This window comes from Palaemon carinicauda, chromosome 2 (genome assembly GCF_036898095.1).
Source record: "Palaemon carinicauda isolate YSFRI2023 chromosome 2, ASM3689809v2, whole genome shotgun sequence".
NCBI lineage: Eukaryota > Metazoa > Arthropoda > Malacostraca > Decapoda > Palaemonidae > Palaemon > Palaemon carinicauda.
In genome coordinates this window covers 88,944,054-88,960,093 of record NC_090726.1, presented here as the reverse complement: position 1 = coordinate 88,960,093, position 16,040 = coordinate 88,944,054, and the positions used below count along the sequence as shown (strand labels likewise).

The 16,040-nt window shown below is 31.9% G+C and overlaps 1 protein-coding gene across 1 annotated transcript in view; it reads left to right on the top strand.

Moving 5' to 3' along the window:
• The first annotated feature begins 4,998 nt into the window (after positions 1-4,998).
• Positions 4,999-16,040, top strand: part of LOC137618757 (uncharacterized) — a 21,725-nt gene continuing 10,683 nt past the window's right edge. The window contains exon 1 of the mRNA XM_068348941.1: positions 4,999-5,516. Coding sequence (XP_068205042.1) covers positions 5,508-5,516 — 9 coding nt within the window. The 5' untranslated portion in view covers positions 4,999-5,507. The remainder of the gene's footprint in view (positions 5,517-16,040) is intronic.

The window sequence follows — 16,040 nt, the reverse complement described above, 5'->3', positions numbered from 1 at the left end:
AGATGAGTCGGGGTCAGAGGTGGGCATCGTCAGAGGATGAGGCAGACAAAGCAGTGATCCGGGAGGCTGGCTGGGTGGTTGAGGCACCCCTTAAGTCACCAAACGTGATGGGAGCGGAGGGGAAATTAATAGAAGGACAGCTCCTTAACAACTAGCATTATTTAGAGACACCACAGGTATTTATAGGTTCACAAGGGGTCACATAAGGGTGACAATTACATGTTTACAGCCAACCATTTTTATTAATAAGGCTGACATTGGCGTGAAAATAGGTAAAATAACAATTGAAAGATACTAAAGTTGAAATTAGCTTGTTACATTCATTGACTTTTTGACATGGAGTTCGATGACAGTTGCAATGTTGAAGAAAACGTAGATAGGGCATCCTTCTTCATTCATACAGTATATGCATTGCTTGCTGCACATGCTTTACAAAGTTATCACTGCCCACCTGATACATTCTTTCGAGTTCCATCAAAATTAGGGCAAAACATATTGTTTGTAAAATACTCAGAAGTCACGTGCACATATATAGTTCATAGACACATTCAAGCACATCATATATATATATATATATATATATATATATATATATATATATATATATACATATATATGTGTGTGTATGTATGTATATATATATATATATATATATATATATATATATATATATATATATATATATATATATATATATATATATATATATATATTAGTGTGTGTGTGTGTGTGTTTCTGCATGTGTGTATGTGCATATTTTTTCTGTATGTATGCATATATTGATAGATAGGTGAATGAATAGATAGATATATCTATTGATAAGTAGGATGATGTATATACTATTATTATTATTATTATTATCATTATTATTATTATCATTATTATTATTATTATTATTATTATTATTATTATTATTGCTTTCTAAGCTACAACCGTAATTGGAAAAGCAGGATGCTATAAGCCCGGGAGCTCCAACAGGGAAAATAGCCCATTGAGGAAAGTAAACAAGAAAAAAAAAATATTTTAAGAACAGTAACATTGAAATAAATATTTCCTATATAAATTATAAAATCTTTAACAAAACAAGAGGAAGAGAAATAAGATAGAATAGTGTGTCCGAGTGTACCCCCAAGCAAGAGAACTCTAATCCAAGACAGCTGAAGACCATGATGCAGTGGCATATAGTACTACCCAAGACTATAGAACAATGGTTTGAATTTAGAGTGTCCTTCTCCTAGAAGAGGAAAGTGGCCACTGAACAATTGCAGTGCAGTAGTTACCCCCTTTGGTAAAGAAGAATTGTTTGGTAATCTCAGTTTTGTCCGGTGTATGAGGACAGAGGAGAATCTGTAAAGAATAAGCCAGACTACCCGGTTTATGTCTAAGCAAAGAAAAATGTGCCGTAACCAGAGAGAGTAATCCAATGTAGTATTGTCTGGCCAGTCAAAGGACCCCATATCTCTCTAGCGCTAGTATCTCAACGGGTGTCTGGGGCCCTGGCAAATCCACTACCTAGAATTATATACTGTATGTACTATACTACAATATGAGCATATACAGTATTATATGGATGTATAGATAGATAAATATATAGATTGAAAGGTTTATATGCATATGCATATATATACATATATATATATATATATATGTGTGTGTGTGTGTGTGTGTGTGTGTGTATTTATGTATATTATTATAAATGGTCCAGTGCCTGGGAACCAAATTATAATACAATATATGTTACAGCTGGTAATGTATACAACCTCTCGAGTTCCAAACTCACCTGTTTGTTTTTACATTGAATCTGTTGCACTTGAAAATATTAAGACCCGGGCACTAAAACAGTTGTATAACTCCCAGACAGCAATATATAACAACCCTGAATATCCAAAGGTCTCTTAAGTGCACTCAAAACAAAACTGGGTAATTATTATTAAGAATTATTTATAAGTACTTATTAATTCGATTCTTTAACAAGATACGAGCAAATATAGAATAAACACTGGTGATTGAAATAATACACTCTTTACAAGAATAAATTTATTCTATTTAAATTACAACACTTTGAAAGAATTTACATTAAATTAAAAATAAATCACTCAAAATATCAAGTCTGAACAAAACTTAGATTAAGACAAAAATGTTACGCTCTGAAAATTGTGTAATCACTTGACTCAAAATATTTAAACTGAATAAACATTAGACTAAGACAAAAGAAGTAATTACACACTAAAAATTATATAATCACTTGACTCGAAATATTAAATGTACCGAAAACCTTAGACTGAGACAAAAGAAATAATACTTATGAAAATTATACAATCGCTTGTTTCACTTAAAATTAAATCTTACACCAGCATTGAAGTCTGATACGGAATGAAAATAGATAACCAGATCACGATATGAATACCTTTCTCCTTTCTACAGGGCCATTTACTAAACTCTAAGAGAATTTTTATAAATACTCATTATGTTTACAAAAACCAATCACACAAAACTTTGAGATTTCACTGAAAACTTTTAAAACAATACACTGGGCTAGTACGAGAGGCGTGTGAGAGAGAGAGGGGGAGATGGCTATGACTTAAGGCTGGCATTCTCTATCCCTGGGGTCGCTATATACTGTATATGAAACTTAGTTACTTCCAGAATATTCCAAATAGATCTGTAAGTGTGGGGGGTTAAGCTAATGGTGTAAAAGTTATCAACTATCACGTATCGAACAGGAGAACAAACCCGCTACATGGCAACTCTCACTCTGCCAGCTCCGCCCACCCATTGGTCTCGGAAATAAAAAAAAAAAAATAAACCTAACACTAGGATTTTCAAAAATCTTCCAAAACATGTGGCCAAATATAAGAATTGCGTATTTTCTCTCAAACACGGCGCAATACCTCATAAATATATAAAAAAACGTTTACATAAGGCCTTGTTCCTATCTTGTATGGTCACATAACACTCTCAAACAGTAAGACTTCGTAACAAAAATATGTGAAATAGAAAGTTAATTCTTAAAAATAACGTAAATTTACATATACTGACTAGAATGAAGAAAAAAAGGAAATTAACGACGAAAGTCTTACGTAATTTACATACAAAACTTACGTCTACACAAGAGGAACTCATCTTACGGGTTAGCTATTCACTTCTTCAATTCACAAATGAAAGCATAGATAAAATCATTAATAAACTACTATATTTACTCTACACTAGACCAGCTTCGTAAAAAAAAATATATATATATATATATATATATATATATATATATATACATATATATATATAATATATATATACATATATATAAGTGTATATATACATATATATGTATGTATATAGGCCTATAGGAAAATAGATAGATATGTTTGTACATGTATTCATATATATATATATATATATATATATATATATATATATATATATATATATAGATGTACATATACGCATATTCATAATTATATACTGTATGTACTATATATAAAAGATATACATATATATATATATATATATATATATATATATATATATATATATATATATAGTATGTATAAATAGATAAGTACATGTACTTTTGTAAGACTTTCACCTCTAATATTTGTATACTGTATATGTCAAATTTCATCAGAATTAAACAAAAAAAAAAGATAGCATTCTTATCCTTTAAAATAACCTGCCTCCTTGAAAATAATCAGGGTAAACTCCATATTGAAAATACTCCTAATCTCTTAGAGCTGTAGGGATACATCTAAACTATTGACCTTTTAAATTGATGTATAATCTTAACGTTATTCTAATATCCAATAAATATTTAGGGAGATAATCATTAACACAATTTTCCATAATGATGAGGTTATTTAATTAAAGAAGAGGAGAAGAATTTAAAAAATCTAAAATGTCCTAGCCCTTGAAAATGTGAACAAAATGAGGAAATTAAATAGTTTTAATGCATGATATTTAGGAAAATACTTCTGAAAAATTAACAGTAAAAAATCAGAAGTATAATATAGAAATGGATAATTACCCAATTTCTATATACGAAATACATTACGTAAAGGTGAATTGAGCGCTGTACCATAATTTAGGGAAGAAGCTTTGAAAAGCAGCGTTGTTATGAGATGGGTCAATGGCAGGGCTTATACAACAAGTTGAGAATGAGTTGTAGCAATAACCAACGGAAATTAATAACAGTTGCTTGGAATGTGTAGCTAATAGTTTCATGAATAAGGAAGGATTCGAGAAAAGACAGGCAATACCTACGCAGTGATTGGGATAATAATTCGCAAAATCTCCTATATGCAAATTTCAGTGGAATAGGTGTGACACAGATAGCAGGCACTAATAACAGAAATCTTATTTCAAAACCGAGAACAGAAGATAATTGAAATACACTGGGGCCTGGGTCAGCTGATATTCCAAGATTCTCGTAAATATAAAACACTAAAAGGATCTTACACATTTATGTAGATGATGGTCTTATAAAAGAAATAAATTAAATAATGTGCTATGCGCTAAACAATAACAGTTTGGATGTAACGGTTAATTATTAGTGATAAGAATGTAAAATTTATTATTCGTGTATTTCGATATGTTATCAGTACTTTTTTTCCTATGAACGCTGCTTTATCATCATTCAGCTGATAAATCGCAATGTAATTCATATCTTTATTAGTTCCTTAGAGACATTAGTGTGTGTTATGTTGTAATATCTATCTTTAATAGCCGGCCACACCTTGCGGTGTATCTGTGTTTGATACTCCATGTGTGATAATGACGTGCGCTTTATAAATAGATTGCTAATCTATTGCCTAAACAATAAAAAAATAATTATAAGACCCCATATCAATTGCTGTCCTTTTATCTTGAAGCAATATCAACAGGTTCTATAATTGATATCGATTTCACCATTCATGATATAAATAACGTAAACAAAATGAAATAAAAGATAAACAGGTCTATTGCTCAATCATATGAAAGCTGGTCCTGCCAACCCCTTTTCACTGTATTGGACTACAAAGTTCCACGTATTAAATCAGTGAACACGAAACAGTGAGGATCTCATTTCTGAAAAAAAAACAGTAGAATTGAGTGCAAAAATAATCTATAGCTTGAAATCGCCTTTCTGCTTATAATTGATGGAAATAAGCTTGTTTCACCGGCCTTATTTTGGAATACTTTAATCCAAAAAAATACAAGCTCATGGATATTTATCAAGAAGTGCGTGCGAGTAATTGATATTAGACCCCTTTAGTTGAAAGAAAAAGGATTTAGCGCGGCAATCATTAGTTGTGTAAAATAACTTTATGAATGCCAGTTAACACTCAGATAATTTAAAGGTATAAAGGAGAAATTCAATTTCGTACAGGTTCATCGCAAATGCCTCAGATGTTCCACATGACAGAAAATAGATGAGAGAAGATACAAGAAAGATTGACAGTTGTGTCGCTCTTACAAGGAAGATATAAGAAGATATTTCTGCTGATGAATTGTAGGATTTATGATATTTGAGAAACATGACAAATGTAAGTATGACAGTCTTCAAGATAGCCTTACACACCAACCCACACTAAGATATAAGACAAAACTTGGCCTATGATAAAATATTTTCTCTTTATTCCACAGACAAATTATATTGTAATCATATTCATCGTCATAATTATCTATGTAGTGGGTAATTATATAATGTAAACTAAAGCTCATGAGCAGACTTTACCTCACAAATAAGAGAACCCAAGTTACATACTGGCTAGAAGTTAATTTTCATTGAATTGTAGGTTATTTAAGCGTTATGGCAATTCTGAACAATTTTCCTACCGTTGATATTTTTCGATCTTGTAATGAATCGGTCTATTGTTTTCAATTCATTATGCAGTAATTATCCAAATCTCTGATAAAAAAAAAATCGTGTTTATTGCAGGATGCATTACCTATGAACTAAGAAAGGGCTTGGTTAGAATCAGTTGGTCTTGCGTAGTCAGTGACATAGAAAAAGAGGTGTTGCTTTTAATTCTGTAATAGTTCACAGTACTTACAATAGTGGAAATTCACTGATGAATCTTAATGAGCTTGATGAGTACAATTTTAAAAGATGCAAGTGATTACAATCCCATACATTTTACGTCTACTCATTGGTTCAATAATCAGCATTTCATCAATTGTATGAAGAGCGGATATACTGATCTTGCTATGAAGAAGTGAATAGCATAAACAACAACAAAGTATTGCACTGTGTCCAAAGGCCCTACAGAATCCATTTGATAAAGATTTAATCCTTAATTGTCTTTTTTCCAAACAGACTTATTAATATAGTTAGCCCCTTGCATGCGCATTAAATCTTCGCAGACGTATTAGTCCCTTTAGGATAAAAACAATGAAAATGGAAGTCATAGTTTCTACGAAACAGAGGCTGTCTTCGACTACAGTAATGATGTCAACTCATTACAACATCAAATCTCTGGTAGCAGCTATCACCAAGGACTTAGAAGTTACCGGATATGGGTAGCGTAGCAAATCGAAAATGAACTGGTAACCTCAAGAGCACTTTCTACGAAGCAACTAAGCCTGATACGTGCATTGATTTCTAACCCAGTGCAACAGTGAAGGGATAAATTATATAAATTTGGAACCAACTCCCCTCAAGGAGTCATTTGCCAACACTTCTAAGTATACAATTATAGAAGAAATCCCTCAAATCTTCGTTGGATAACGTTTTATGTTCATTGATCTGACTGCTAGTTGTCCCTCTGCAACTATCAGGCTATCGCAGAAGAATACAGGCATATTACTATCATTTGTTCCATAGCAAGGGAAAAGCTGGTTAATGTCAAAGTCTAAAGAATATTTTATGAATCATTGTCTATATGACAGCATTATGTGGATCATCTTAGAAACATCTGTATTCAATCTGCAAAAACGTTGCCATTCATAACAGTTGCAAAAATCCAATTATATAATATATGGCTGATCTTGATGTCTGTTTGCTTGTTACACATTTGAATAGGCCTCAGTATGGCAAACCAATGCCCGAACAAAGATATTTAGAAATGAGAAAATCGTGCAAAAAGGTTTTTTAAATTCAAGTTTATCTTAGATAAATTGAATTGAAATAGGCTCAGATCCTCGAGTATTTCACGTGTTGCGTTACTACATTTGAGCCTCCAAAAACTTATAGACTTAAACATAGTTATAAAATGTAAATCTTGTCGTTGAAAATTAATGCTGATGATATAAGTGAAACATAAAAGGGTTTCGTTAAAAACACACCTGCAACGAAGCTACCATTGGAAATATTTTGAGCCCTTCTTCATCAAAACAATAATGTAGTAGGAATCATGCCTGAATATTTTTTGTGGAGATAATGTGTTGGTATCACGACTCGTCAGTTGTTCGAAAAAAGTAGGTTTTGGAATGACTTTTCTGTAATGGCCCCATTTTCTCAGATGACAAGAGAAATAACGATGGTGTCTCTTTTTGGTTAACATGTATACTCGGCGTTCTAGGTAATGCTATCTCACTCATATTTCAGAAGAAATAGTTTTTAGATTCTTATTTTTTAAATCGCTTTAAACGCATTCGTAATATAGCCTTTTGAAATTACTATAACTTACCACAATTAATATTAATCATAACAATGAATTTTTGCTAAACGTTCTTCAATCATCAGAGTTGTGCAAAAATTAACAAATTCTGGTCATGAATCATTAATGCTGCTTCGGTTTTTTTTAAACTTAAGATATGAGAAGTGGTGGGTGATTTCTTAGGTTTACCATTTAATTCTTAACCCACGGGTGGGCTCTTATGTGGTTACACCAATGCAATCTCTGGCGCTTCTCAGGGTAATAGGAGAGCAGGAAAAAAGAATTGCTGAATTGGAAAACAACCCTCTGACACTTGCCGTTGACTCGGCGAATTCTACCCAGACTACTGACCCTAAAGTAAATTATCTTACAGAAACTAATGATAATCTAGTAAATGAGAAAATTACATATTGAAAAGTTATGGAAAAAAAATCTACTGGTAACTAAATCAACACAATCATCAACTAAAATCACCGACAGGAAAACTTAGGCTGATATAGCACTTGCAGATATATCAATTCTTTGTAAATTTTTCTGATGATAAGAGTAGAGATAAAAAAGTAAATAAGATTCAAAACATGGTTGTTGGCATCAATACGAGGAAAATTGGAAAATTAAAATCTAAAATAATGATATGCAATGTATTCAGTGATGATAAGTTATTACTTTGATTCAAAGGAATCGTTGTTTGTGTCAGATTCAAAATGTAAAAGAGAATATAAGTCTGTTATTCAAGAAAAGTGCTGCAGGTGGGACTACACACTTCATGCTGAAATGTGACCCTGAAGTTTGGAAGGCTATTCTTGATAACGGTGACAAAATCTATGTTGCGAGGTGTTACTTATAACATAAGTGGTAGGTACTACGTGATCACCTGCTTCCAATGTCAAAGATGTGAATATTTTGGGGAAGACTGCAAGTTCAAGAGTGTGCTTGAACTATTCTTAGTTATTGAAGTGTTAACAACTGTCTAATCCTAGTTCAAATTTGTGATTGAATGGACCCCAGTGCTAGGCGGAAACATCATCGCAAATATTGACCATCACTGGGAGGTGACGTTTTTGGAGAAATGTGATGCGTCATGGCCACTTTTAGGTAGTATCTGTAGCTAGCCTCTAAATCTAAGTATATTGAGTCATTCGATGTGGTGACAAATATAAGCCTAGCCAGCGCAGTGACGTCACGCACAGCCAGGTATGCATCTACTGGATAGATATGAAAGAGAAGGGTTACAGAAAGCAGTGAAGGGAAGATAATGAAATAAGTCTATGTATTATAAGTTTAGTTTATATATACCATACCGTGGGTATGCATGTAAGGCCTCTTTCTGTAGGTCTTGGCATCCATGGCTCAAGTTTCACATATGGTCCCAAAATGCTCATAAGGATCTTTGTAATAAAGGAACTTTATGTTTACATAATTTCTTAGAATTTTATTAAAATTGTGCTTATTCTCTTAATGAAAACACTTTCACAGAGAAACCCACCTATATTTACGAAAATATAACTTAGTTTCTTAATTGCGGCTCTTTTTAGATGATGTCACTTCTATTGTAGCTTCCACGTATTAGCACACGTGCTCGGTTCTGTGCATTTTGGATCCTTCGACATTTCCTTCATTGCCTTAGATTTTTCCCGATCCGTAATAAAGATATATCGCACTAGATTTTTATGCGTCGCACTAGTAGATCAAAGGGGGGATCGTGATTGGGTCACGACCCCCCACTTTTGTTGATAGAAATAAAAGTTTAACTGTTAAACTTGGTGTTTTCAAGAAAAAAAGTTTGACTTAAACTCGGCATATGAGTGGAAAAAATATTTATTTTGCCAGTTATCTTTATTTTCAGGTTTCATCCTAGTTATCTCGCATTTTACAAGTTTTCCTACGACGGTCCTCTTGCTCAAAAGTCAAAAACTATTGTATTTATGATTCAACATTTGAAAGTAAATCTATGATAGTCACGAGTATTAGTGCTAAAACTATCTTAATTACAATTATGTAGAGTTGAGTCAATATGAACTCTTATCCCCTTCATTGGACAAGTAGTTTAAGTTTATTTTCTTATTGTATTAACTCATACATAGCCGTTTTCAAAAAATCCCCCACGTGTCTTTATTCTCGACCCATAGTTAATCTGAAATCATAAAATATTTGTGGCTTAATGCATGAAAGTCACGTGCTTAGAAATAATATCAAAAGTAGCCTTCGGTTTAAAACTTCTTAATCGTTTATCATGCGCAATATAAATACAAAAGAGAGTTATGGTTTAGTGATGAGAGGCATTATAACTTTTTTGCATATTTCCTTCAACTCTGCAATTGTCGCTTGGAAATATATTAAAGGTATATTTCATGGAAGAAAGAACTTTCTTATGAGCATTTCACTCATATTATCTGATTTGAGGAGATCTCCTCTGGATGACTGCTAAAGTGAGACTCGCTACTAAACAAGAACCATTGCTATACAGTTGTAATCATCTACATTACCATAATTATTATAATCACAAAACAATCAATAGTTATTCTATATCATTATCAAGAAGAATTACACATCAGTTACAGTTACCAAAATACATTCCTTTAGAGTAAAAAAAAATGGGAAAGTTCGTAGAATATCTCTTTTTTACATATTGACTATAGTCATATCCTGACACATTAATGTTAATTGCATTAGTTTTACATGAAGAGATCTCGATAACTTTATGAAACTGTTACACTTTCATTTAGTTATAGTGAATGTCAGTGCAAATTACATAAGATTTAACTAAAAATATGATTAGCCTAGACAGGCAGAGAGAGAGAGAGAGAGAGAGAGAGAGAGAGAGAGAGAGAGAGAGAGAGAGAGAGAGGGAAATTTCTAGATACAACAGCAAGCTATCAATATGCCAGAAAGAGATTTCAATTGCAAACGATCTGGACTAAAACTTCATTATTTATTATTACCATGGAGCTAGATTATTGATTTTTTATTAGAGGGTTTGTTATATATATCTATATATTATATATATATATATGTATATATATAAATATATGTATATACATATGTATACAGTATAAATATATATATATATATATATATATATATATATATATATATATATATATATATGTATATATATATATAAATATATATATATATACATATGTATACAGTATAAATATATACAGTATATATATATATATATATATATATATATATATATATATATATATATATACAGTATATATATATATATATATATATATATGTATATATATATATATATATATATATATATATATATATATATATATCATCATCATCATCAGCCGTTGCTAGTCCACTATAGGACAAAGGCGTCATCGATGTTCTTCCAATCCCGCCTTTTTATGGTCTTTCTTTGCCAGTCTGTAAGAGCAAATTTTATCATCTCATCAGTCCATCTTCTTTTCTGTTATCCGTCACTTTCATTATATGTCCTGCCCATGTCTATAATTTTTTCTTGCATGATTATAGAATATCATCTACTTTAGTCTGTTCTCGTATCCTTGTTCCTCTTTTTCCATCTTTTAGTGTTATTCATATCATTATTCTTTCCATATCTCTCTGAGTTGTAACTAGCTTCTGTTCTGAGTCTTTTGTAAGGCTCTAAGTTTTTGATGCTCAAGTTGTTACTGGTAGGACCATCTGATTAAATACTTTTCTTTTTAGAGAAAGTGGTACTTTAATTTTCCTAATCTCATTTTGTTTACCAAAATCTCTTCATCCTATGCATATCCTTCTTTTAATTTTGGTCTAATATCCTTAGAAACCATATGCATGTATATCCTTTAACTATCTCTAGAGGTTCTTTCGTAACCCTTATTTGTTGTCTCTACATTTTCATTGAACATTATCTTAGTTTTACATTTCTTTCTCTATTCAAATCTACTATCATCTTTTGCAATTCCCCCATGATTCACAAAATGGAACTACGTCATCTGGAAATCTTAAGTTCTTAATTCCTAAATTTTCCTAATCTAGATACTTAAAAACTTCTTCTAGGCACGCAGAAAATAATTTAGGAGAGATGTAGTCTGTCTGTCTAATTACTTTTTAATTGAAATTTTCTTACTATCTTTATGTATATTCAAGGTTGCTGTACTTCCCGTATAGGTAGTAGGTTGGCCAGGGCACCAGCCACCCGTTGAGATACTACCACTAGAGAGTTATGGAGTCCTTTGACTTACCAGACAGTACTATATTGGATTCTTCTCTCTCGTTACGGTTCATTTTCCCTTTGCCTACACATGCACCGAATAATCTGGCCTATTTTTTTGCATATTCTCCTTTGCCTTCATACCCCTGACAACACTGAGATTACCAAACAATTCTTCTTCACCCAAGGGGTTACTGCATTGTCATTGTTCAGTAGCCACTTTCCTCGGGGTAAGAGTAGAAGAGACTCTTTAGCTATGATAAGCAGCTCATCTAGGAGAATGACACTCCAAAATCAAACCAATGTTCTCTAGTCTTGGGTAGTGCCATAGCCTCTGTACCATGGTCTTCCACTGTCTTGGGTTAGAGTTCTCTTGCTTGAGGGTACACTCGGGCACTCTATTCTATCTTATTTCTCGTCCTTTTTTTTTCAAGTTTTTATAGTTTATATAGAATATATTTATTTTAATGTTGTTACTGCTCTTAAAATATTTTTTTCCTTGTTTCCTTTCTTCACTGGGCTATTTTCCCTATTAGAGCCCCCGAGCTTATAGTGTCCTGCTTTTCTAACTAGGGCTGTAGCTTAGCAAGTAATAATAATAATAATAATAATAATAATAGATATCTTCAAGTGTTTTAACATAAGATTCATCTATTCCTTGTCTTTGAAGGACTTTCATTACTGCTGAAGTTTTGATAGAATCAAAAGCTTTCTGATAGTCTAAAATAGTCATACATAGCAGTTTGTCATAGTCTGTGAATTTTCTCTTACCTGGTTAATCACATGGATACGGTCAGTTGAATAACCGCTTCTAAATCCAGCCTGTTATCTTGGTTGATAAAGGTCTAGCTGTCTTTATTATTCGGCTTAATATGATCTTTATAAATATTTTATATATTGCTATGAGTAAACCTATTGGAGGTGATTTTTCAGGTATTTTGTTATCTCCCTTTTGGTGAATTAGTATAATGACTAAAGTTTTTTCAAGCTGTAGGTATAGACCATTCTTTTAGACATTTTATGAAAGTTCACCGAGTTCTACTACTATGAAATATCCTCCATTTATTATTATTATTATTATTATTATTATTATTATTATTATTATCATTATCATTATTATTAATATCATTATCATTATTATTATTATTATTTCATTATTATCACTATTATTATTATTATTATTATTATTATTATTATTATCATTATTATTATTATTATAACCATCATTATTATCATCATTATGTGGATATATGTATATACATATAAATAGATAAATATCTATATATATATATATATATATATATATATATATATATATATATATATATATGCATATATATATACATATATATATACATATATATATATATATATATATATATATATATATATATATATATATATATATATATAAATTATGTCCAATATTCTATTATTCTAATACAATTGAGAGACAAATTATTTTCGATTTGATTTGCAGTAAATTTCAACCGTCCCTTCTCTCTCTCCCCTGGTATACAGTATGTATGTATCAACGTCAGATGTAAATATTCGATATGACCTTTTAAGGAGATTAAAAAGAGTGTTGGAACACCTGTGAAGTGACGATAAAATTTTCGAGGGAATAAGATCAACTCTCAGAAATCTCTGATATGGCTGTTTTATCAGTTAGCTTTTGTTCTATTCAGTATCTGATGCAAAACTCATATTCAGGGAAAGTGGAAATTTAAATGGAGTTACAATGTAATTTGGTTGCTACTCAATATCATTTGTAATATGGAAATGAGATATGATTAACAAATCTACGTGCCATGAAAACTCCTTAATTCTATCACTGTTCAATACGTTTACTGGTTCTAAGTGTAATATATGTTGCAAGCAAAGCTGAGGTCTTAATTTGCAAAGTAACTTGTTTTTATAAAAATACAGTACAGTAAATAAGATGAAAACGCAAAAAAATAGGAAAATCTTCAAAAAAATATAAACCCGGCTTGTCTTTTAAGAAATGTCCAATATAAAGAAATAAAAAAGCTTTCATAATATAAAGCTTATATCAAACTTGGAATTTACGAAAACCTTTAGATATTGATAAAACTAAAACAGTAATAGACATCTTCCTTTCAATAGTTGCTACAAGAAAAAATGTAGTAAAAGAGTTACGGAAGATCATCTCTCTCTCTCTCTCTCTCTCTCTCTCTCTCTCTCTCTCTCTCTCTCTCTCTCTCTCTCCACACACACACACACACACACACACACATCCAAGTGGTAAAAATACATTATATATGAGCCGGAAATAAAGAGATTGTGTTTCTGATATGAATCAAGTTGGAAGAAGTGGAGGTACTAGTATAGCTACAATTCGAAGAGTCGGAATTGCAATTAGTTGATAGTTGAACTTAGAGATGCAGGCGCTCCAGTAATTAGAGCTATAATAATTCAGAGGTAGACAACTGATGAGGTTTCCCTGGAATGTATAGTCCTGTACTAAAAGTAATTGCAAAGATTATTGCTGGAATGTTTTACATATTTTATCGGGATGTTGGTATTACATAATGAATATTTACCTTATAAATTCTACTATAAGGAGAAAATGGTTTCAAGTACATGAAAAATTGCTTAAGATTGCTTCACCTTCTTGGCCCCCAGCTGCTTTGGTCATGTTTTTCGACACCCCCCCCCCCCCCCTTTATTTGAACTTTCTGGATCCACGCTTGCGTCGTGGTATATTCATTAAAAATCGCCCTTCATTTATATACTTGATATTTATGTATACAGTATATGACCCTGATGAGGTTACATAACAATAACTTTTAATGATAATAATAATGAATATAAATATCACTATTAGCCTACTACTCGTATCACTAATCATTTTAAATTCTTAAGACATGTTCTTCACAATCCTCATCTCAAGAGATTATTTTTAACATTCATGAGTCGTACGACGGATGACAGGGGTCCCGGTTCTCAGATGAAGTTCTTAGTTCAATCAATCAATCAATCTGTCTTTTAAAGTCGTTTCTGATGGTAATGGGAAGTCTTTCACCTTGCTTAAATACCTTGAGAATTTCAGGTTTCACACTTATTAATCTCAGATCTAAAGCTATATCTTCTTGCCAATGTTTCACATTTCTTCAGTTGTTATATTAATGATAACATCAATTTGTGTTCGAATAAAAAAGGCTTCCAAATGTTACCCAATTTTGTGCTTACCTCCTTGTCAATAGATTGTGCGGAATCTTTTCCTTTATCATTATTATTATTATTATCATTATTACTATTACCTGCTAAGCTACAACCCTGTGTGGAAAAGCAAGATACTCTTAGCCCAAGGGCTCCAACAGGGAAAATAGCCCAATGAGGAAAAGAAATAAGGAAATAAATAAACTACAAGAGAAGTACTTAACAAATAGATTAAGATATTTCAAGAACAGTAACAATATTGAAATAAATCTTTCGTATATGAATTATTAGAGCTTCAAACAATAAGAGGAAAAGAAATAACATAGTATACTGTGCCCAAATGTACTCTTGAGCAAGACATCTCTACCCCAAGGCAGTGGGAGACCATGGTACAGAAGCTATGGCACTGCCAAAGACTAGAGAATAATGGTTTGATTTTGGAGTGTCCTTCTCCTAAACGAGTTTCTTACCATAACTAAAGAGTCTCTTCTACAATTACTAAGAGGAAAGTAGACACTGACCAATTATAGTGTAATGGTTAACCCCTTGAGTGAAGAAGAACTGTTTGGTAATCTCAGTGTTGTCAGGTGTATGAAGACAGAGGAGAATATGTAAAGAATATTCTTTACATATTCTCGGTCTATGTGTAGGCAAAAGGAAAATGAGCCATAACCAGAGAGAAGGTTCCAATGTAGTACTGTCTGGCTAGTCAAAGACATTTAGATGGAAATATCTAGCACGCCATTGCTGTACTTCTTACAATTTCTTTACTTCCAACAATAAGTTTTAATGGATTTTCTAGCATTCTTTACAGGAAGTCGGTGACATACTTTCACTCTGCATCAGAAGATATCAATCAATATTTACTTCATTTATAGATGCTCATGTTGCTATGTCATTCTTGTTATAAGTGTCTACCTTAGGGCTTCCGCTTGGGTTGCATATTTTTTCACAAATCCTCTTTTCCACGGTTTTATTATAGTATCATCTCTTTTCTGACCGCGCTGCTCTCTTAATGGAAGTCTCCATTGCACTGGTAATGGGAACAATGAAGACCCATTATAAAGACAAGATTAATCATTAAGACTCATGAAAGATCCAACATAAAT